Source organism: Capra hircus, chromosome 13, assembly GCF_001704415.2.
Source record: "Capra hircus breed San Clemente chromosome 13, ASM170441v1, whole genome shotgun sequence".
Lineage (NCBI taxonomy): Eukaryota > Metazoa > Chordata > Mammalia > Artiodactyla > Bovidae > Capra > Capra hircus.
Window position 1 is genome coordinate 56,977,983 of NC_030820.1, and position 23,163 is coordinate 57,001,145.

The 23,163-nt window shown below is 57.6% G+C and overlaps 1 protein-coding gene across 1 annotated transcript; it reads right to left on the minus strand.

The window, feature by feature from the left end:
* On the minus strand, window positions 5,929-22,561 carry NPEPL1 (aminopeptidase-like 1). The gene is made up of 12 exons (XM_018057619.1): window positions 22,335-22,561; window positions 21,485-21,670; window positions 20,750-20,920; window positions 17,672-17,761; window positions 17,144-17,225; window positions 15,344-15,486; window positions 11,242-11,319; window positions 8,421-8,521; window positions 8,114-8,237; window positions 7,712-7,888; window positions 7,196-7,306; window positions 5,929-6,664 (listed from the first exon to the last, which is right to left on the minus strand). Exons 1-12 carry the CDS (start codon window positions 22,482-22,484, stop codon window positions 6,506-6,508), a joined length of 1,572 nt encoding a protein of 523 aa, XP_017913108.1. The 5' UTR covers window positions 22,485-22,561; the 3' UTR covers window positions 5,929-6,505.

Sequence of the window (23,163 nt, forward strand, 5' to 3'; positions counted from 1 at the left end):
GCTGGGGCATCTGCGCTAATCATCGCATTTGCCCCACCCCCACCCACCCCAGGACAGTCCTCTCATGCACCCATTTTCTAGTGTCAGAAAAGAGTTGCTTTTGGCACATTTGTCTACTTTTCTTACTTGCTTAGGGCAGGAGGGTGAATCCAGTTCCCCTCCTTCATGGTGGTTGGAAACGTGTATCAGACCCCCTTGGGGAGGCTGGCTTAAACATGGGCTTTTTGCTTCTTTCCAGGCAGAACACCCAGCCCTCCCTCCCCCCAAAGCCCCATCACCATGACCCTGAGCTCCTCTCATGCATCCCTGCCCACAAGACAGTGGCTTTCTGATGGAATTCCTGCCACCCCCAGGCTTGAGGGACTTCTCATTGTTTGTCATCCTCCAGTGTCTTCAAATAGCTGTCTTTCCTCTTTGTTAAAGTTTAGACTTGCCCACCGTGGGTCTTTCATGACACCATTTGACCCTCTCAAGATGAATGTTGGACCCTGGTCTGTTTTTCACCAATGGAGGGACTCAAGTGTGGCCCATTAGGACACTGGGGTCAGGTCACATGACAAGGAAATGGCAAGGCCTCTAAGCCTGTCCCACTCGTGCCATGCATGGGACTGGAACAGGCGTCCATGACTGCAGAGGTGGCAAACAGCTCTTAGGACCGTAGGCTCTATGATGCTGGTTCTCACCGGCCGTTCTTAAACAGTGAACTTTACTGCAGCCTGGATGACCCCAGCCACCCCTGGGTGTTGAAGTGGGTTCCCTTTGCACATGGGAGGCAGGGGGCAGGTATCTGGTGATGTGCAGCAGAGGACTGTCCCAAAGGTTCAACCTGCCTCTGCTGCTGCTGCTAAGTCACTTCATAGTCTGCATGAAACTCATCCACAGCTCCCCTTGTGCTTAGAATAAAAACTTGGCTCCCGCCTGTGGCCTACAAGGCTGTCCTGCTCACATCCCAGCCCCACCCTCATGCCCATACCCCTCTCTCCTTTCCAGCCCCACTGGCCTTCTTCCTGTGCCTCTGGTTTGTCACGGCCTTGGCCACCCGAGGAGCTTTGCACAGGCCATTCCCTCTGCCTGAAATTGGTTTCCTCCATCATCTGCGCCATCTCACGCTCACTCATCCTTGCAATCTCAGCTCAGACAGCACTTCCTCTGGGCAAGCCTTCCCACCTGGCCCTCTCCTCAGACCCCTCTCTGAGCTGGACCATCCCCTCTGCCATGACTCTCATCTGTGGGCTGATTATTTATAGCACATTTCCTTACCAGAACTGGGGAGGAAGTGGGGCTGCCTTGTCTTCCATTCACAGGAGGAAATGACGCCTTCCTTGGGGCCCAGCAGGCCTGCGGGACTGTGCTCACCAGGTCCAACCCAAGGCGTGTTTGCTTGCTTGCTGACAACTCCCTCATGCACCCCCAAGAGCTGAGGCTGGAGGGCCCTGCACTCAGAACCTTCTCCCCAGGGCTCCCAGGACGGCTGGCTAGAGGGAGGGATGCAGGGCGTCTGAGTTTTGTGCTGTCTCTTGCTCTGGGCCCGGAGGATAGCAGCTCCCACACATGATGGGGTCCTTTTGCTGAGGACATTCGTGTCTTGTAAAATGTGGCCAGGCCACCTCCTGTGGTCTAAATGCCAGGAAACCCTCATTTCAGAGCACCTGCTCTGCTTCTGCCTCCCCCGCCTTCAGACAAAGTGGAAACCTAGGCTTAGGGGCCAGCGAGGGGCCGAGGCAGGCAGCCTGGCCGTGTCCACTGTCCTTCTGCATAGAGTGCCCACCTGGCATCTTCCCAGCAGCCTCTGGGCAGAGGGAGCAGGAGGATGTGAGCCTGATACCTGCCAGCCTCCTGGGCCTTCAGTGATGCTCAGCTGTGCAGAGCCACGGTGCCCGCCCAGGTGCAAGTCCAGGGCCGGGTGAGGCCCAGATGGAAGATGGATGCATAGAGGGTGAGGGGCGGGTGTTGCCTGATGAAGACCCCAGACTCCCCGATGGCAGGGCCCTTTGTCGCCCTCTCCTTTGGCTTCAGGGCCTGAGATGAACACGGTGGTTACTCAATGCATCTTAGTGGTGGGAGAGGGGTCACTCAGTGCATGTTAATGGGGAGCACAGGCAGCCGGGCTGGAGGGAAGCTGCCCCACATGCCCACCAGTTTGTTTCTCAGCCTCCTGTCTCCTTTCCCTCCACCCTCAGGAATGGGTCTCTGGTCAAGAATGTGGAAGCATCTGGCAAACACATGGTGTTTTACACAGACGCGGAGATACAGGACCAACTGGTGTACACACTCAGCCTCGTCCGGGAAGAGCCTGTGTAGGTGTCCCCTCTGTGCATACACACACACACACACACACACGTGTGTGCACACACACACTAGCTTCTGCACCCCTGGGTGGGAACAAGATAATTTGCCCTGCACGAGGCAAATTGCTTACAAAACGCTAGTCTATTAGTCGCTAATGACATCTCCATGGATGGTATAAGGAAGCAGAGTGTTTGGGGTTGGCCTGGAGGCCTCTTCTGGACTCATGCAGCCCAGCCCCCTCCCACAAGCTGGCTCTGGCTTGTCAGTCAGGAAAAGACTGAGCTTCTCAGGGGTACATACAAGTGGTGCTTAATAAATACTTTTGGGAGAGGAAGCTGGCTTCCTGTGGTCCCCCCACTGGACCAACTTTGTGGACGCCACAGAAACTCACCCAGCCCCTTAGCAAAGCGGGGGAGTCAGGCATGATAAAAAAGCCCAAGGTCATAGAGTTGGGGGAAGTAAGTTGACTCAGGGGAGGGGGAGGAGGAGGTGTCTGAGCCACAGAGTTCCCCACGCAGCCAATAGGAAGACATGCTTTCAGATAGCAGCCCCCCTCACCATGTTTGAATTGCACTAAATGTAGGTGAATGTAAACCAGACCTCTGAGTTTTTCTGACTTTGTTTTCCTGCCTGAAGAATGCTCCCTGGCCTTGTTCCCAAAGCCCTGAGGACCACAGAGGGGACTGAAGTGAAAATGGCCCACTGGTTAGAAGTTGGTAAGGACCGACCCCCACCTTGCATCCCTGCCCCCAGATGGTGCTGCCAGGGAAGGCGGGGGAGGGCAGCTCCCCCCCCAACCCCGTTCTGAGTCCTGCAGGTGGGCCTAAGCAGGGCCCCCCATGAGCCTGCCTGGCTGGGGTGCAGGGCTGAGCCAGCCGCTGGCAGGTCGACACTGTCTCCAATGTGCGTGGGACCTGGTACTTTTCCAAGGGCTTTTAAATGCATTATCTCGCTGGAGGCTCATTTGAGGCGAGGCCTCGAAGCCGACTGGAAAACAGCTAATTTACTGAATCCTGAATGGAGAGGAAGCAGAAGGCGGCGTGTGTTTTTGCTGAATCTCAAACCAAAACAACCTTTTGTTAAAGAACAAACAAATAAACAAAACCGCTGAAATCAATTCACCCGGGAACAGTACGAACAGAGGTTCTGGGCAGAGCATCTCAGCAGCAAATTCCAGCTCAACCAGTGTGGACTGAGGGAGGGGCTGCTGGGGTGACGGATGTGCTCATGGGGTGGGGGAAGGCTGTGGGGGCAGAGTCCCTTGAGGGAGGGGCATCAGTGTGCACCAGGGGACCAGGCTGACCCTCCCAGGGAGACCTTGAACGCTGGCTCCTCGGGAGGTGCTGCTGGGGAGGGGGCCTCCAGATGAGGGCCCCTGAATAAGGCAGAAAGAAGGGGTGCGTTGGGGGCAAGGGGCCAGGCTGCGTCTAAGCAGAGGTTGCATTGCCTGCAGGGAGGGCGGGAGAGTGTCAGAGGTTTTGCTCAATCATCATCCATCCCAGCCCCTTGGAGGCAAGTCCCCTGACGTGGTCGCCATGGGTGACATGGGGTCTTCCCAGACTGCAGGCATCCCCAGGGCCTGACACTGCCTCTCCTACACAGCCCACTCCCATAGGCCACGGAACGTGGACTGCCTGGCCTTCTTCGGCAATACCACCATCCAGCTGCAGCAGCTGAGGCCAGTGGAGGCCCCCATGGCCAGCCCAGCAGCCGAGTGGTGGGTGGTCCAGGAGTGGCGGCCAGGCTGTGACCAGAGCCAGGGCTGCAGTCAGGACCTGGAGCTCGTCATCTTTAATGACAAAGTCAGCCCCCGGAGCCTGGGCTTCCTGGCAGGATATGGGTAAGGCTCCCCCGGCCCCAAGAACCTGCCTTGCGGCCCAGAGGCTTCAGAACTTTCCGCCCCTTCTTGTCCCTGCTAACCAGAACTGCCTGGGACGGGGGGTTGCGGGGGGAGCACAAGTCCCTCTTCCCTTGGCCCCAGAAATATACCAGGATGGTGACTTACTGTCATACAAGCTGCTAGCAGAAATGGGCATTCCCACTGTCCCATTCCTCATTTCTGTCTGTAGGGTCACGTGTCACCTGGCCCTCCAACCCCAGGTTGGGACTGGAACCCCAGCCCCACCCACAAGAGGTCATGAGGGCTGCAAGTGGTCAGCACTTGCACTTCTATCCCACCAGGCTGAGTGAGGGCTGTGCTCTCCTCTCCTGGGACAGCAGTGCTGAAGCCCCGTCATCCCCCCAGCATTGTCGGGCTCTACGTGTTGGTGGTGATGGTTGCAGCCAAGTTCATCCGGGACCGCTTCCTCAGCATTGCCTACTCCATCATGTATGACCAGCTGCCTGATGTGGACCTCATGCTGGGGCTCTGCATGGACATCTTCCTGGTCCGTGAGCTGGGTGAGCTGCAGCTGGAGCAGGAGCTATTCTCCAGACTCACCTTCCTGTACCGCTCACCTGAGACCATGATCAAGTGGAGGTGCCAGCGCCCACCCACTCCCTGCCTGCCCCCCGCCGACCCTGTTGCTGGGGCTTCAGTGGAGTGTCTGGAAGCAGCCGTCGTGTCCTCAAGCCCTTTAGCCTCAGAGAAGTAGGGTCTTTGCCTCAGCCTTGCTTCCCTCCAGTGCCAGGCCCTCGGCCTGCAGCTGCTGCCCAGCTGGGTCCCCAGGCCTGAGGCCCCCTTTGTGCCCGCACAAGGGACACTCAGTCCCCCGGATCCCTGTAGCCCCTGCAGGGGGTGTGGACAGTGCCAGCTGCCAGGAGAAGGAGCTGGGCCACCTCAGTGACCTCTGGCTCCTTCAGGGCTTCTCAGGGAGAAGCTGGATTGAACTGCCAACACCAAGGCCATTAAGCATGCTAATGACCCATGAAGGCTCCTGGCCCCTCCGGCCCCCGTGCCTCCCTGAGCCCACTGACCGCCTCGTGACCATGATTACTGCAATTTAACACGTCGGGCCAGGGCTTTCCCAGACGGGGCGGAGGCCCTGGGACTGCCGCCTGCCTCTTCCAGCCCCAGCCTGGGGCTGTGCACACAGCAGGCACTTAATAAATACATGCTTGGGATCATGCCCAGAAAGAGTCACCTTGATTTCAGGGCAGGGGAAGGGGCCTGAAGTTTAGGGAGCCTTGGGCAGGGGTGCAAGGTCAAGGAGCCCAGACACAGCCAGGAGATGTGTGGCCTGCAGGCATGTTCTCGCCCTCCCGTCGCCTGCAGAGGAGGTGCCGGCTCTATGCCAGGTGGAGCCTGAGTCCCGGACCTCTTCTGTGGGGCCCAGGCTGGGGGTCTCCCTGACACCTGGCCAGGCTATGCCCTTCAGCTCCTAGGATCCTGCCCAGGGGGCTTTCAGTTGACCCTGTGTAACACTTGCCTTGTGCCCTGCTTGGGGATCAGGACACCCTCCCTGCAGACCGAGGGTCGTGGGAAAGTCCGAGGTGTCTGCCCTCCAGAGCCTGCACTCGAAACCTCAGAGCCCAGCTAGCCCCAGGCTCTCATCTGCAGCAGTGAGGTTGGCAAATTTCACCTCAAAGTTGGGTGCTGCTTTGGGAGGAGATGGTGGCACCCGGAGCCTCAGACCCACGGGCAGGTTGTTGGGCTGCTTGCTAAAACGGGCTGGAGAAAGACAGAGACAGAGGCAGAGGTGTGATGTGGTTTAGCCATGTTTAATTCAACTTGCAGTGAACTCAGAGGGGCCCGAGTAGACATTCCTCTTGCTCCATAAAACCTGAACCAAGTCGCCCCATCCTTTCAAAGGGGTGGTCTGTTGGAGGCAGGGACTGTCCCAGCTGGAGTGGGACCTGGGTGCTCTGCAATGCAGGTGCCATGTGTGGGGCCTGGGGCTGCAGATGGGGCCACTGGCACCCACCATGGGCCCAGGCAGGGGCGAGTGTCTTAAGGGCAACGTGGACAAGAGCATCAGGGCCGCGCATGCGTCCCGGAGCCCGGGGGTCGTGCAGGGGCCCCAGGGAGGGGCATGGTCTGCAGAAGCTGGCGGGGAATCAAACATAAAACAAACCCAGTGCTGCCCACTCACCCCTCCCTGGGCCCCCCAAACCCTGAGCTATCTCCTAAGACACAAAAAGGAGCTGTTTCCGTCACCATGACAACTAAAAACAAAACAAACCGCAGTTCATCTCAAGGTATAATCTTCCAATTGCTTAGAATTAATCAGTGCAAAGTGAGGTAAAGCGCCCAGTATCACTGGGCAGGGCGGCTGCGTCACACAAGCCTGCGCCTCTTGGAGTCCCTCTCCGCGTCCCCCTCCTGGGCGTCCACCTCGCAGCCAAGTGGGGACACCAGGTTCAGCAGAGGGTCCTCAGAGGCCTGGCCGAAGAGCGCCAGCAGAAGGGCCACACCGAAGCCCGTGGCACGCTCGCCCTGTGGGTGAAGACAGTGGAAACCTGTGTAGCCGAGCCCCCCACCCCAGCAAACCCACCGCCATGGGAGGGCTCTCGGACCAGGGCGTCTGACCCCCCATGCACCCCCCCAGCCCCCTTCCCTGTCCTGTTCCACTCAGAGCCGGTGGAGAACGAGCTGTGGACACAGCCCTGGGTTTTCCTCCCCTCCCCTCTCCTGGCTCCTCGGGGAGGGAAAGGGTGAGACCAGGGCCCCTGGGCCTCCGGCCGAGGACAGGCGGGTTGGGAAGGACTGCACACAGCAGCCACACTGTTCCCAGGGATGAGGAGACCAGAGGTCAGGGGGGACCACAGCTGGCCGTGTGACCCTCACACAGAATATTTCCGATGAGCTCAGCCTGTGCTCTGGAGCCAGAGAGGGGCTCTGGATGCAAGAGAGAGCGGGAGCAGCCAGACCCGTGGGGAGGGGCCGGCAAGGGAAGCAGAGTGGCTGGCCGGCCAAGGAAGGCCTAACGGTGGGGTGGGCAGGGGCACCCCCAGGGCCCGGACTCACGGCGTGCACAGGCGCGGCAATATCCAGGTGGACCCAGACCCCAGGCCAGTCAAAGCCGATGTGTGAGGCGATGAAGAGGCCAGCGCAGGAGCTGGGGCTGTTGTCCCGGTCCTGGGGTAGAAGGCAGTCATGAGCTTCCACTCCAGCCGTGGTGGGGGTGGCCACGGTGGATACCCTGCGCCCTCCTGACCCCTATCCTCAGCGACCACCTCTCTCAGTGTCTGCAAGAAGGGGCCTGGGGTGGAGGGCCCAGTGTGGAGAGCAGCAGACAGGGTCCCCGTGGGCCTGGCAGCTGGGCTAGGGGGTCTACCTTCACCCTGGGGGTAAAAGGGGGAGCCAGCGATAGACCCAATGGGGACTCCAGAGCAGGCAGCATGCCCCACTTCCTGCTGAATGGACATGCTGCGGGGAGACCAGTGAGAGTGCCATCCCCTCCCCGTTTTTCTCCCCTCCCCTGCTCAGAGCCCAGATTTGGGGCCTCACAGGGGACCTAAGTCCACCCTGCTCCACACCTACCGCCACTGAGTTCTTCATGTCGGCCACAGCCGAGGTGAACTCGCTGAAGTGCAGCTCCGGGCAGTAGACCAGCGGGTGCACCAGGTCCCCGCACTGTCGCCCGGCCTTCACGCAGGCTGCCTCCCACTCGGCACTGTTGGTGAGCACAGCTGCATGGTACTTGCCTGTGGCGATGCCCTGGGGATGCAGGAGAGATGTAGAGAGCATCACCTGGCGGGCTGGGGGACACCGAGGACAGAAGAGGGGCTGACAGAAAACAAGGCAGAGAGAGAGACCGAGAAAGAGGCCCCCCACGGGGGCCCTGTGCCAGCGTTCCCTCCAGGGTCCATGGGCCCTGGGCGCCTGTGCCCTCACAGAGGAACTCTGACCTGGTGGAGAAGCAGGAGGGACAGTGGGGCCCACCTGAGCTCCGGTCAGCGTGGCTATGTCCAGGATGATGTCAGCGCCCAGGTCCTTGCAGGCATAGGACACGCCGTCTGCCAGTACCAGCCTGCCCTCAGCATCTGTATTGTTGATTTCCACAGTCCTGGGGACAGCAGACACTCCATTCAGAGCCCCTCCTCCCTGTCCTCAACTGCAATGCAGTGCCTAACGTGGGCCCCCGACATCTCAAAAGGGGACCCAGCCCCCATCGCAGGCACCCAGGGCTCCGGGACAGCACAATGGGGTGGGTGCTGTGAGGCGGGCGGGCGGGCGGGGTTGGCCTTACTTTCCAGAGTACAGCAGGTGGATGTCATCCGGCCTCGTGGCATTGGGGCCCACGGAGTTCTCGGCCAAGCAGAATATCGCGTGGAGGGTGTCTTTGAAACCCTGGAGGTGGCAGACGAATGGATAAGAAAGCTGTGGTACATGTACACAATGGAGTATTACTCACTATTAAAAAGAATGCATTTGAATCGGTTATAATGAGGTGGATGAAACTGGAGCCTATTATAGAGAGTGAAGTAAGTCAGAAAGAAAAACGAAATACAGTATATTAACACATATATATGGAATTTAGAAAAATGGTAACGATGTCCCTATATGCGAGACAGCAAGAGAGACACAGATGTAAAGAATAGACTTTTGGACTCTGTGGGAGAAGGCGAGGGTGAGATGATTTGAGAGAATAGCATTGAAATATGTATACTATTATATGTGAAATAGATCGCCAGTCCAGGTTCCATGCCTGAGACAGGGTGCTCAGGGCTGGTGCACTGGGATGACCCTGAGGGATGGGACAGGGAGGGAGGTGGGAGGAAGGGTCAGGATGGGGAACACATGTACACCCATGGCTAATTCATGTTAATGTATGGCAAAAACCACTACAATACTGTAAAGTAATTAGCCTCCAATTAAAATAAATAAATTAAAAAAAAAAAACAACCCTGGAGGGACCAGGGCAGAGGCTCTAGTTATAGGCTGGGAGCATCAGGGGCAGAAAGGATGGTGACAGGCTGGAGCTCTCTGACCCACAACAGAGAGACAGACAGACGGGTCCAAGGAGCAGGGATCACAGCCCCCTGCACTCCCCACCATCCTAGTGGGCCCTAGGACATGGTCCCAACAGAGGCCAGGCGATGCAGCATGCATCCCAGAAGTGGAGCTGCCTGCTGGGTTCGAGTCCATGCTCAGCTCCCACCTCCTATCCATACAATGCGGTCAGCGGTCACAGTCCCTAACCTCACAAACCTGCTGATCTTTAGCTTTTGAGGTCGGGCTTTCGACTTTGATGACCTTGACCCTTTGCTGTTTCCCTGTACCCACACTCAGGTTGACTGCACTAAGTCCCCGGAGGCACAGTGACCCCCCTACCCCCCAGTGTCCCTCAGGACAGCCACAGAAACCTCTGGGTGGGTGCTCCTCCTCACTCCCATGCTCCCACACTCAACTCTGACGTTAGCATCTGTTGGTCACTCTCACCTGAGACAATTACTATGCTGTTGTTTGCCAAAAGGTGGGTTCCCACCTCTCCCTCGTACTGTTAGCAACTGGGAGGCCACTGTGAGGAGATGACTTGCTCCTCTTGGTGTGAGTGTGGACTCTTACTTCATTCTGTGAGCGATGACCCTCATTATGTACTTTGGGCCTCAAATTGAGGCACATTCCTTTTCTCAAAAAATGAGTTACAAACAGGAGGAATCCGAGGACCACTTCCAACCACTAGCTGATGAACCAGCCTTAATTGCCAAGTGGTTCCTCGCCCATAGGAAGGGTCTATCTGCTGGGGCACCAGCCACCTGTCCAGATGCCAGGACGGACCCTCCATGGGTGCAGTCACCCCAAACCCATAGCTGAGACACCAGGTAGTGCAGCTGCGTGGGCCCTCTGGACACTTTCCCGTGAGCCCTTCCCAGAGCACCCCCCAGCCCCCGAGGCCGGGTATGTCCCTTGCATACTTGACGAGCTCATTAATGGAGTAGGTAGCGCAGGCCTGGCTGAATCTGGTCAGGCGGGCTGGGTGCTGCTGAACGAGGGCTGCATGACACTCCCCAGTACAGTTGAGACACCCCACCACCAGCACCCCTTAGGCTGAGCCCCTCCTCCCCTCCAGGCTTTCTGCTCCCCTCATGGGTGTGGCTGGGCAGAAATCATTTGCCAAGATCTTTTTGCTTTTGTTTTCTCTGGAAGTTTCCCCCATGCTGCTCAGGCGGTGCCTTTGAGGAAGAGGAGCCTATGCTTGGTGACCGGAAGGGCTGGGCTTTTCAGAGGTGCCTGAAGCAGCCATGCTGAGAGGTGAGTGGCCCTGGATGGCCAGGGCGCCCCGTGCCTCTGCTCCATATACATGCTCTATGGGTTTCCCTAGTGGCTCAGATGGTAAAGCGTCTGTCTGCAATGCAGAAGACCCGGGTTCGATCCTTGGGTTGGGAAGATCCCCTGGCGAAGGAAATGGCAGCCCACTCCAGTATTCTTGCCTGGAAAATCCCATGGACCACGGAGCCTGGTAGGTTACCGTCCATGGGGTCGCAAAGAGTCGGACACGACTGAGTGACTTCACTTCACTTCACTTCTCAGTGTCAAAGGGCAAACGCGGGGAATAGCCACGGCACTGCTTATCGACCAGGCCCCCAGCTCGGGAATTTGGCTCCAATTGTTGGGCTCTCTGGCGCCTGTGTGTCCTGAGTGGGGAGCACAGAGGCCTCTGGCTGCCTTGGTGTCTGGGCTCGGTGTGGCCACTCCTGGTATTCCAGGACAGACCCCATACCTCTTCCACCAAACAGCAGCCAGCCCCTCCAAAGACCCCTGCCCTGAGTGCCAGAGCCCAGGGGTGAGAGGGCAGGCAGCCTGCTCCAAAGCACCCTTCCCATTTCGGTCAGGGCGGGCGGGGTCTAAGGACTTAGCGGAGGGCCCATGATGCCAGCGGGCGCCAGGCAGAGAGGTGACATGCCCGGGTGGGGTGACACTCTTGGCCAGAGGAGCTCTGACTGAAGCAAGGAGCCCTGGGGGCCCCAGGGACCCAGCGCAGGAGTGTGGAGGGGGACAGTGCCAGCCACGCAGACTCAGGGGGCTCTGGGGAGGAGAACCAGGGAAGAAGACAGGGCCCACCTCACCTGCTTGATGGCGGCTCTGAAGGCCCCCAGGACAGCCGCGGCACCCCCGCAGTCCCTCTTCATCCCCGGCATGGTGGTCTGTAGGGGCAGGAAGGGGCGAGAGAGAGGTAAGCAGATGCTGACCCCTCAGCAACAATGCTCCCCACCCCGGTGCCCACACGAGGGGCCCAGAGGCACAGGAGCTGGCGCCAAGTCACCTGAGTGGCTACAGAACCCAGGAAATGCCACTAGTCACCCGGGGATCCTCTAGAAGCAATGAGAAGCCAGAGTTAAATTTACCGGCTTGGGGGGCACGTCCAGCTTGAGCAGAGCTTTGGGGGTTACTGAATAGAACTGTGTGAGGTTCAGTGGGGACTTCCAGAGCGGCCTGGCTCAGAGGCTGAGCTGTGCCCAAGTCAGCCTGGGGGTCTGTCTGCAGCTCCTCCATGTCACGACCTTGACCACCCATCCAGCTCTTCCCAAATGTCATTAGTCACTGTGACACCATCAATCCCACTCCTGCCCCAAGGGCACCTGCCACCTGTCTGCATTCACGTTTCCTGGGTGACGGGGTCTAGTGAGGGAGTCGCTAGAGACCCAGGGGCCCTCCTGCCACAGAAGTAAACACCATTTCCTATACACTTGTTGAGGGCAGCTAGGCACTTTTACGGTTTATAGGCTCCCAATGCTAATTGACAGGCTTATATTTTAAATTAACAACAGGTCATCGGATGTAAGGATTCGGGACCGAAATGTACCGACTTTTCTGAGCCCTTATTGGATTACACGAGCCGAGAGTTTTAATGGAAAGTATTTTTAGATATAAACTGAGCTGTTTTTACAATTAAGTTGAGCAAAAATGACTCAGCTAGCACTATTGGAAATAAGCTGTTTTGACCTAACCTGCGAGAAACCACGAGATTGTTTAAATGGAATAACAGGGCCTCAAACCGAGAATCAAACCCCCTGCAGAATGGCCACGTGGAAAATGGCTGGAGATGGCCACTGAATCCCCATGTTCCTGGACGCAGAACAAATGTTGCACCACAAACGCAGCTCCATAGGCTGAGTCAGCCTCAGGGACCCCACCTGGCATTCCTGTTTCCATAAAAGAAACTGTTTCCACAGGAATGCCTTCGTCACCGTTGGCTTGCTGTTTGTACCGATGGGGCAGTGGCGACCTGGGGCCTGTGGGAACTGGTGGTCGCTGGGTTTATTTCCAGGCCTTTAGGAAACAAGGTGCTGCCAACTTCACTCAAGTCTTCTTGCCGAAGCAGTGAAATGATTAGCTTTTCAGAAACCTCAACAGTAGAGAAGCGTCATTCCCAACACTGTCTCAGTGGCATGGAAGGGGTGGAGGAGGCCCCGCGCGTGCTCCCTGATGCCCAGCGCTCGGCTGTGGTCAGTCTGCTGGAGCCCAAGCAAGAGTGGGTGCCAAGTCCTGAGCTCAGTGAGCCTCTGTTCTCCCAATACCACTGTCTTGGAGGTGGGGTGGGGGGAACCACTGACAGACTCTGGGGATCCAGACGCAGGTATATGCAGATATTTTCTCGAAAATGGCCAGAGTGAGCCTCTCACCTCCAGGACAGCTGGCATTACTTGGTAAAACTGGAGTTTTCAGGCAAAAAAAAAAAAATCAGGGTTTTGGAAAACTTGTATCTGCTTCCATGATGGCTTCTTAATACTCAACTTCCTACATGAGATAGATGATGATATTAATGAATGTAACTTTTAAAAATATTGTATACTGAAAAGCGTCAAAATCTGGAGGCTTGGCATAACTCTTTAAACAGTATTTTCCAAATGGCACATATGTGATATCATAAAACCATGCATTCAGACTTCAGGGTGGACCCACAGATTTCAATGTGGCAGAGCTCACAGGCGTGGCTTCAGATCCCCCGTTGTAACTTACCTTTTAAAAACTCCCACTTGTTGAGTTTTGGTGTAACAGCAAAGAAGGTGGTCCTGAGTTACCTGAAGAGGGTATTAAAACGCTTCTCCTTTTTCTAACTGCTGAAGGACTGGGGCCAGATTTTCTTTTTTATATTTCAACTAAAACATATCGCAACAGACTAAATGCAGAAGCAGATATGTGGTCACAGCTGTCGTCCACAAAGGCAGACAGTAAAGAGAGCTGCAGAAATGTAAAACGGTACCACTTTCCTGGTTAATTTCTTTTTTTCATTTTGGAAAATACAGTCCTATTCATAAGACTGCATTATTTACAGTGGCATGCAATGGGGTCATATTGGTCTTTTTAATGAATTAATAACTATCTTTAAATTTTCCCAATTTTAATTTCTAGTAGACAGCTAGCAGACATTGCCCTTTAAATACAAACTCTTTCGAGATCAGTATTTTTTAAGAGTAGAAGAAGTCCTGAGATGAACACATCTGAGGCCCCTTAATTCACACTGATCCTGATTTGCCTTGAAAATCTTTGAAAACAGCCAGGACTGTTCCTGCAAAATTGGGAGAGGGTGCCCCCAGCAAAATGACTAACCCTCAGGAAGCCTTACTTCTTACTTCACCCTCTAACAAGCCAACGTCTGAATGAGCCCACAGGTCCATCCCCCAAAACACACCTGCTAATGGGGCAAGAGCCCCTATCAAGGGTGTGGAGGGAGGGTCAACACCAGGTGTTAAGAGTTTAAGAACAATAATAAACTGACTAAAAGCTGAGTTGGATCAGAAAGAATGCTGATCACTGAAGAACTGATGCTTTTAAATTGTGGGGCTGGAGAAAACTCTTGGGTGTCCATTGGACTACAAGGAGATCTAACCAGTCAATCCTAAAGAAAATCAACCCTGAATATTCATTGGAAGGCCTAATGCTGAAGCTCCAATATTTTGGCCACTTGATGTGAAGAGCTGGCTCATTGGAAAAGACCCTGATGCTAGGAAAGATTGAAGGTAGGAGGAGAAGGGGATGACAGAAGATGAGATGATTTGAAGGCATCACTGATTCAATGGACATGAATATGAGCAAACTCCAGGAGATAGTGGAGAACAGAGGTGCCTGGCGTGCTGCAGTCCCTGGGGTCGCAAAGAGTAGGACACGACTTAGCAGCTGAACAACAACAACAAAAGCTTGTTTGCTTGTTGTCATCAGTGGTGAAAGTATTCCTCCAGAAAAAAACCCCGTTGTTGGTTGAAGTGATTCCTTACCACATAAATAAAAGCTTTAGACCTGACTGTCTTTCAGAAACATTATCCTACGTGGACACTAATCACTGCCAGGGGCACAGACTCCTCAAGGCACTCTGGTTCTGAGGCAGGCAAGCTCTGGAGGTGGCTGGTGTCCACGGCACCTCTGACACTGAGTTCCTGCCTTCGGAAGGTGGATTCGGCATAAACACCAGGAGCAGTGAGCCATGCTGCTGCCCACTGTCTAGGGGACCACCGGGGTTGTGCTGTATAAGACATTTTTACTCCACAGATGTTTGAAAGCTGCTGGAGTCCATCTCAAAGATTCAGAAACATGGACACTGACGATTCGGGGAGCTTCTTGGGAAGTGGGGTCTTTCTTGGTCTCTGCCGAGGGACCCTTCTGTTAGAGACTTTCCCTGGGTGTATCAGTTGCTTCATGTGACAGAAAGCCTTCAAAATTAAAGTTAATTGTGCTCTTTTGGATCAACTATGAGTGCAGAGACTGACAAACCTGCATCTCCATCTAGCGAACACAAACATGTGAAGAAGACCAATGTGATAGAGTCACCGACAAGTCGGCCGAACTGAAGGCTGGACGGCAGGGCTGTGATGCTGGCGTACGTCACCACAAGAGAAGGACGTGGAGGCGTCAGCTTTTTCTGTCAGAAATTACTAAATACTATTTATAAGTGTTAACCGATGACTGTTTTCTTTATCTGTACTATAATACTCATAATATTTTACTGCAGATGGTCATGGAAACATTGGGCATCACCCTAGGGCCTTTTCTTCTTCTTCTCCAGATTTTCTGTGTCCTGACTCAGTGCAGGCGCGAACAGTCTGCCCCTTGGAGGGGAAGGGGCCCCAGGGCCTCCCTCCTGGATGCCCCAACAACTTGCTCTTTCCTCTGACACCTGATAAGGAGCCACCCTTCCCCTCCACGTCCCCCAGCCCCAGTCCTGCACCTCACCTTCCCCTTCATGCTGAGACCCCCAGTATCGTAGACGATGCCCTTGCCCACCCAAGCGATGGTCTGGGTGGCTCCATCTGGGGTGTGGCTGAGGATGGCCAGGGCCGGAGGATGGATGGCGGCTTTGCCAACACCGTAGATTCCTAAGGAAAGCACAGCACTTGTCAATGAGGCTCAGGCCGGGCCAAGTGGAGGACTCCTGGGAGTCCCCCAGAAACACTGCTCTCCCCACAAACAGCTGCTGGCCTGTGGGTGTTCCTCTGGGCCACAGAGCCTGGCCATGTGAACCAAGTTCCCCGCCCTCTCCTGCCCCTGGCCACTGTGGGATTGGGGGATGCAATTGCATTCTATGTGAAGTAGTGTTAGGCAAGAAGACTCCCTAGAGGAAAAAAAAAAAAAAGAAATTGTATCATTCCCAGAAAGCAGTGAACGGGACTGCAGAATGAAGAGATTTTGGATAATGCTTCAAGGCCATTCCAGCCCCGCTCGCTCTCCCATCACTGACCCCTCCATGCACTCAGCAGGCACCTCCCTTTCCCAGCTCACCCCTGCTGCTGCCTTGCTGTCAGTTTACACGCCCCAACTTCTTGAGAAAACCATGGCTTGCTGTGGGCAGAGGCCACACCTCAAGGTCCCCTGATAATCTAACCGAACAATTGTAGCAACCAGGACAAGGGCCAGTAATGGTTGCCTGACAAGCTCCTACTCACCCTGCAGACCTGCTGCAAGTGTTACCTCCTCTGAAGCATTCCCTGACAGGACTGCCTCCAGCTGCAGCTGGCTTACATGACTGTGATAGGCAGCTCGAACAAGCCCCCACGGATCCCCTCTGGGCATTCATGATCATGCGGATCCTCTCCCCTCCCCCACGAGGGCAGGACTGCGCGTCTCAGTTTCTCGGGACGTGGCAGGAATCGTCCAAGATGAGGTTACAGAAACAGAACTGGCCTCTGGCTTGTGTGCTCTTTCTTGTCTCTTGCTCAGAGACCTCACTCTGAGAGGAGCAGCTGCCATGTTGCAAGCTGCTCAAGGACAGGCCCACACGACAAGGAGCAGCCAGCTAGGCCCCCTGATGGCAGGGCCATGAGTGAGCCTTGCTGGGAGCCCGTCTTGGGCCCCAGTTGAGCCTTCAGATGACCGCAGCCCCAGTTAACACAGGCATCATGGCCTGGAGAGACCCTGGGCCGGACCCAGCTAAGCCACGCCCAGTTCCCCACCCACAGACCTGCATTGGAAGGGCCGTGTTGCTGTCGGCTGCTGCCTTCTGGGATAACTGGTTTTGCAGCCACAGATAACAACCACAGTGACCTTCCCAACCCTGTTCTAGTTGTCACTGCACCTTGGTGCCTGGGAGGTGGGAAGGATGGGCCTGGCAGTCAGGGAGGGCTCTCTGAAGAGGTGGTCTGTGAGATCATATTGGGGGAGAGTATCCCAGGGAGAAAGAGCCATGAGAGCAGGTCTTGATGGGGACGTGAGCTTGTGTATTCGAGGAACAGAAAGGCCCTGCTGGGCTGGCCTGGGGAGCAAGAGAGCAGTGCGGGGGAGGCTGCAGAGGGGGCGGACGGGGAAGGACTTGGACCCTGTGGCTTCCAGGATCTGAATCAGGATCTGAATCGCTGCCTCCTCTTTCCCCCGGGGATGGGCTGCTTCCCAGGGTCTGGCCTGGGGGCTGGACACAGGCTGGTTTCCTGTGGGGTGAAGCTTGGGACAGCATGACATGTGGCCTGGCAGCCCCCCAGCCCCCCAAGTACCCCAGGCCTCTGCTGAGGCCAGGACCCAGGAGGACTGGCCCCCACCCACCTCCAAATCCTCTCGCCTTCAGCTCCTCATCCCGGATAACGGTTGGGACAATCCCCAGTTCTTTTCCAACTTTCTTAATCTCCTGGATGTGTTCATGGAAAAAACAACAACATACAACACGTGAAGACGGCTTAAAATGAGGGTGAGGCCAGGGACAGGGGTGAGCAGATGCCTTGTGGTGGGAGAGGGGTGGGCTGGGAAGCTGAGGCCCTGACTCTCGGCTCTAAGCATGATTAAACCCAGGAGAGGAGGTTTAATCACCTCCAAACTCTGCGATTTCCTGTGGCTCATGGCTCGAGTCCTGCATGGGGGCCTCGAGGAAGAGGCTGTGTCCTCCTTCCACCCCTGGCTGAGGCCCGGGGGCCCCTCGGCTCCGGGTGGATGGCAGGACTCTGTCTGCAGCGGCCCGTGGCTTCCCCAGATGAGGTGCAGAGACTGTGGACCGTCCCCTGGCAGCCCTGGGATTCCTGACTGTCCCTGGGGTCGATCAACACCATCCCAACCCAGCTGGACCCCAGGGCCACGAACCTCAAGGAAGGTGTCTGTGTTCATCTCATTGCAGGGCGTGTCCACGATTCGGGCTGCCAGCCGCACACCTTCTGTGGCGCTCGTTAAACACTAGGAGAAACAAAAGGCTGTCACTGGGGTCCTGGGACAAGGTGGAAGGTGTTCCTCATTGCCAACAGCCAGGACCCACAAGTGTTAGAGGCACACATCTCCCAGGGGAGGCTGGGCAACGAGGGCAGGTGGAAGGGAAGCAAGAGTTGTACCCATGACCCCAGCCGTCTACAGAAAGACCCCTATGGCTGCAGAACCACAGAGGAGCCCTTTGGCCTAGCATCCTCTCCTGATCTACAGGGGCCCCTCCTTGCTTTCTGAGCCTCGTCTCCTGTTCTGCCCCCTACTCTGGTGGCGGGTGGCCTCCTGCCTAGCCCTGAGTGCACACCTCGTCCAGCCTCTGCCAACCCCATCCCCCTCTCCCAGGAGGAGGTGATACCCTCTGTTATGGGAATCTGAAGCCCTGACCACCAGGGGAGGGTAACAGGAGGGTTTCAGGAGGTGCTCAGGCTTTGGTGAGGTCAAGAGGATGGGACCCCATGATGGGATTAGTGCCCTTGTAAGAAAAGGACGCAGCTGCGGAAGCCACCCTGATCTGGGATGGCTAGGCTCTGAGATGGCCAGCCTCTGGGAGTTTGAGAAACAAGCATCTGTGGGTTAAACCCCTGTTGAGGAGCTGCTGTCATGGTTGCCCAGGCAGACCAAACACCCCTGCTTCCCTAGCCAGGGTCCCAGCCACCCTTCGAGGTACTTCTCTCAAAGACCACATGCTCCAGGAGCCTCTTGGAGCCTTGCAATGGAGAAGAGGCTCCTGGACCCGCTGGGGAGGCATTTTTCTTGTGTCCCAGACCCTCACCCTTCTTCCTGGGCACCTGATGCAACACTGCTCTGGCCATGGGGCAAGAAGGGAAGGACACAGACAGCTGGGCCTTGTGCAGAGGGCATGCTCATGTCTCTCTCCCCTCAAAGCTTCTGCCAAGAGCTCCCATGCACCCGACGCAGCCCTGATGCTCAGCTCTGCCTCCCTGCTCTGTCCCACCTGGCCCCCCAGCACCCACCCCAGGGCCTGGCTGCCTTAAGAGAGAAATGGAGTGTGGGTTTGGCAGGGATGTGGACAGCGTCCAGTTTCTTGTTGCCTCTTCCAGGCCCACAGGAGTGGGGAGGGCACCTCCGGGTCCCTAACGCCAGCCCAGCCGCCTCCCAGGTTCCTGCCTGTTCCCAGGTAATTAACCCCTAAACCTCAGAGGCAGAGACTTGACAGCTCACATCTGAGGCGTGCCATGTGATCCCCACAGCCTGGCAGCAGGCCCTCCCCAGGGAGGGTGAGGGTCCCCACCTGTGGGCATCAGAGACCCTTGGCTGCTGTTTGGGGAGTGCATCAGCACCCTGAGGGTTGTCTCAAGGGAGGCAGGGTGCCAGCCTCATGACCTTGTGAATGCAGGGCTCCTCCATGCGGCGTAGCAGTGGCTCAGGTGAGAGGGCGCACCTGCAGGGAGGGACCTGCACCTCACTGTGCCTTGATCTCGTCAGAAAGCAGCAGCATTCATTCACTCACTCACTCATTCATCCACGTCTATGTGAGTGCCTGCCTTGCACCAGGCTCCACACTAGTCTGAATCCAAAGAGGTCCAAGGACGTGAGTCCAGCAGAGACTCATGACATTGTTCCATTAAATGCTACGGAGGAGGGTATGAGAGGCCACAGGGACCCAGGTGGGAGGGAAAGGCCACACATGGTGTCAGAACCTCACACTTACAATCCCAGACAGGAGGGAAAGAGGGCTGATGGATGGCAGCTGGGGTTAAGGCCCGGGTCTACCCCTTGCTGGTGTGGCTGTGCTCAATCATTTAGTGTCTCTGAGCCTCAGTTTGTTCAGCTCTCAAGCAGGGAGAATAACAGGACCCATCTCATGGGGCAGTTGTGGAAATCAGGTGTTTGTGCACAGGTGTGTTCAGAGCAGAGCCCGACATCTGACAAGCACCTGGGAAGCACTGGCCCTCCCCTGGTCATGAGGTGACAGGAAGCAGGAACCAGAGGGGGACATCTTGAGGCAGCCAGGCCATTAGGAGGCTGCTGTCTGGTCCCAGAGAACAAGGCAGGCACCATAGGATGGGTGGGGTGTCAGAGCCAGGAAGACCCACCAGCCCACTGGCTCCATCACACACAAGAGGACTATTATGCACAGTACCAAGTTCCCCCCCTCCAATTGGAGGTGGGCATGGGGCTCCCACACCAGTGAGAGGCACAGAGGCTAAACTCAGATGTACAATCTCAAGTGAGGATGGCTCTCAGCTGGCAGGTGGGAAGGGTGTGGAGAGGAGAGAGGGCGCCAGGTGGGTGGGGGCCCTTCAAGGAAGGATGACAAGTGCTTGAGTCTGGCAGGTTTGCCCCCTAGAAGACAGTGTCAGGAAGGGAATGGGTGAACGCCATCCTGGTGAGCTGAGTGAGGAAGGGAGTTAAGACAAGCCAAGCAATCAGACCATGTTATTAAAAGTTTGAAGAGCAAGGTGGTGAGAGAGTGGATGAGGGGGTGCTAACAGGCCCTGAGACAGAGTGAAGGGTGAGGGAGCGGAAAGGACCACCTGAGTCTGGCATTTGGAAATGGGGCTGCAGATGGGAGGGCAAAATCACAGCCACAGGTCTGGGAGGGTCACCTGGTAGCCAGCCCACACACGGACTCAAAGCTGGAAATTACCTCCAGCCTTGCCTCGCTTCAAAAGGATTATTCGAAGGACCAAATGAAATAACATATGTAAAAGCGCACCATGAAGGGTAATGTGATATATACACAGGCGAGATTATTAGTATTAAAACATGAAAGCGCCTGGTGCGAGGTAGGTGCTCATAAACACTGGCTGAATGGAACTGAATCCTGAGAACAAGACCACCTTGTGGGAGGGAGCATGTGGACTGGCTTTGGAAAGGCCCCGGGGGCCTGCTCTCTCCAGCAGCAAGCAGCCCTGTCCTGTCCTCCCAGGGAGTGTGGGGGAGAGAGCACTGCCCAAGCTGGGGGTGGAGGGGGCATGGCCTGAGCTTCCAGACACCCACTTGCAAAGTGGACACTTCCACTGGCCCGTTGTCTTGTCCAACCAGGAAAAACTCCACCGTGACGGTCTTCTTCTCTGGGCGCCGAGATGCCCCTGAGCGGTGGGTGAAGAGGGGGAAAGCGCGGGCCAGGGCGCAGGCGGAGGCGAAGGCATCAGACCGCTCACAGACCATCTGCAGCACCAGAGAGCAGAGCTGTGGTGAGGGGAGCGGAGTGGGGGAGGGGACCTCGGGGTCGCCCCATGGGAGCCCCTGTCAGGAAGTGCTTGGGCCCCACAGCCGGGTCAGAGGCCACTGTGGAAACAATCTGGCCAGAGATGCCCCAGCAGGGCCTGCATCCCAGGGGCCTTCCTCGGAACCATGGGCCCATGATGCGAGAAAGAAAATGTCAGCCGCCAGATGTGGTCCACCGCCTCCCGAGACCCAACAGCCGGACGTGCAGGGCCGCACGGTGTACGTGGGCTCAGGAGGTCTGGGTCGGAGTCTCAGATCTGCCACCCACACTGGTCTGGGGTGCTTACGTCTCTGGGACCTCAGTTTCCCTGTCTGTAAAGCTGGGGTGGCAATGTCCAGCTGTGGAGCAACGTCCACTTCTGAAGATACTGTGGCCAGAGTGCTCTGCGGTCCCAAGGACTGAGCCGTGGGAGGTACAGGTCAGGGCCAGCACAGCCAGCACACTGCACGTGACCTGCAGCCTGGGTGGGGGTCTTGCGGGGCCAGCCTCTCAGGAGCACTCACCAGAATGCACCGATGGGTCCCCGGTGGCAGGCAGGTCCGCACCAGGCGGGTGATGAAGTGGGCGGCCGAGGGGCTGTTGTGGCGGCTCACCCTGGAGGGCAGGGCGGCCACGGTGGCATAGTTCAGGTAGAGGGGACAGCTGTCCGTGGGGTTGGGGTTGAGCGTGCTTAGCGCGGCCTGCCAGAGCTGGATCAGAAGGGGAGACACAAGACAGACACCAGACTTCAAACGGCTGCCTGCCAGGAGCACTGCATGTGGACACCGGCCCCACTCGCTAACTGGGCACTTTTGCAGCTTCCCTGGCACCCTGGATCCCTAATTACGACGTGTCACATCTCACTAGGTGAGCGTGTGTGCGTCTGCTGGCACATGTCCACCCTGGTGGGATTAAGCACTGGGGACTTAAACGGCCAGTTTGGGGGCTGCTTTGCCACAAAGGCACTGGGGTGAGACCAGTCAGGGGTCTTGGAAAGGGGCGGATGTCACCACCACGAGGGTTCCGGAAGGAGGGTTCGGAAGGCGGTGTCAGGGCCCCTCGAGGGCACTTCCTTCGCACCTAGTGGGCTCTGCCAGCTCTGCCCACGAGCCTGAGGCCCGGGTGGGTGCAGGGCACGAGTGGCCTCCGGGCAGGGCTGCTGGACGGGAGCCCAAGCCTCGGGCTCTCGGGAGGCGGGCGGCCCCTGGCCTCGCCGGCAGGCCTAGTCCGCCAGGCGCACCCGGCTGGCTGACGGGCGGGCTGGGGGCGCCGGGCTGCCGAGGCGGGGCCTCCGCGGCCTCCTCGCCGGCCCAGCCCCGCCCGGGCTCCGCTGGCCGGCGGGGCGGTGCATGGCGGCCGGCGCGGCCCGCTCACCTCCTCGGTGACCCGGGGCTGCAGCTTCCCGCGGACGTGGCTCCAGGGCACGCGGTGCAAGTGGTGCAGCTGGCCCAGCAGCAGCAGCGGCCGGCTCTGCGGGTCCGCGTCCCCGGCGCTGGCCTGGAACTGCAGCCCCACGTTCGCCATCTTCGCCGGCCCGCGCCCCCCGTCCCGGCCGCCGCGCCCGCCGCGCTCGGGCTCCCGCTCCGGCCGGGCCTCGGCGCCGCCCCGGCCCTGCCCGGCAGCCGGCCCCGCCTCCCCCGCCGCTCCGGGCCGCTCGCGAGACGTGCAGGGCCCGCCCGGGGCGCGAGGGGGCGCCGGGGCGGCGGGGCGGAGGGCAGGCCCCGGCCTGGAGCGGGCCCCGAGTTCCGCCAGGCCCCGGACCGCGCGGGGCAGGCCCGGCCCGACCAGGCCCTGTCCCCGGCAGGCCCCAGGCCCGGCTAGGCCTCAGACCGCTGCAGGCCGGCCCGCCCCGGCCCTGACCCCCTGGTCCTCCCGCTGCCAGGGAGGAAGCACTGCACTTCCGGGATGGGGCTCCGGCCTTGGCAGGCTGCCAGTGGACCCTGGTGGCTCTGACCTCCAGCGGGTGGGGCCAACATCAAGTCTGCCCCAGCCCTGTCCACCAGACCAGAGTCTCGGTGAGGCCTGAGCCAGCCCAGCCCCAAGGAGAGGCGCGCCCCGTCCCTGGGTCTCTGAGCAGCGGTGGTGGTCCAGGGGAACCCACCCCACACCTCTGTTCACCACACACTGTCAGTTTGGACTGGCCTGGGGATTCTTGGACTCCACGGTCCCCTCTCCTCACTGAGTTCCTTAACCTTTCTCAGAC

Bases quoted from the DNA above. Each gene is read 5' to 3' on its own strand.
- NPEPL1 (XM_018057619.1), bottom strand. From the start codon at position 22,484: ATGGCGAACGTGGGGCTGCAGTTCCAGGCCAGCGCCGGGGACGCGGAC. The intron at 20,921-21,484 runs GTGAGTGCTCCT...CTGGTGCTGCAG, and splicing joins GGACCCATCGGTGCATTCTG to ATGGTCTGTGAGCGGTCTGA. The intron at 6,665-7,195 runs GTGAGTCCGGGC...CTTCACCCACAG, and splicing joins TTGCCGCGCCTGTGCACGCC to GGCGAGCGTGCCACGGGCTT.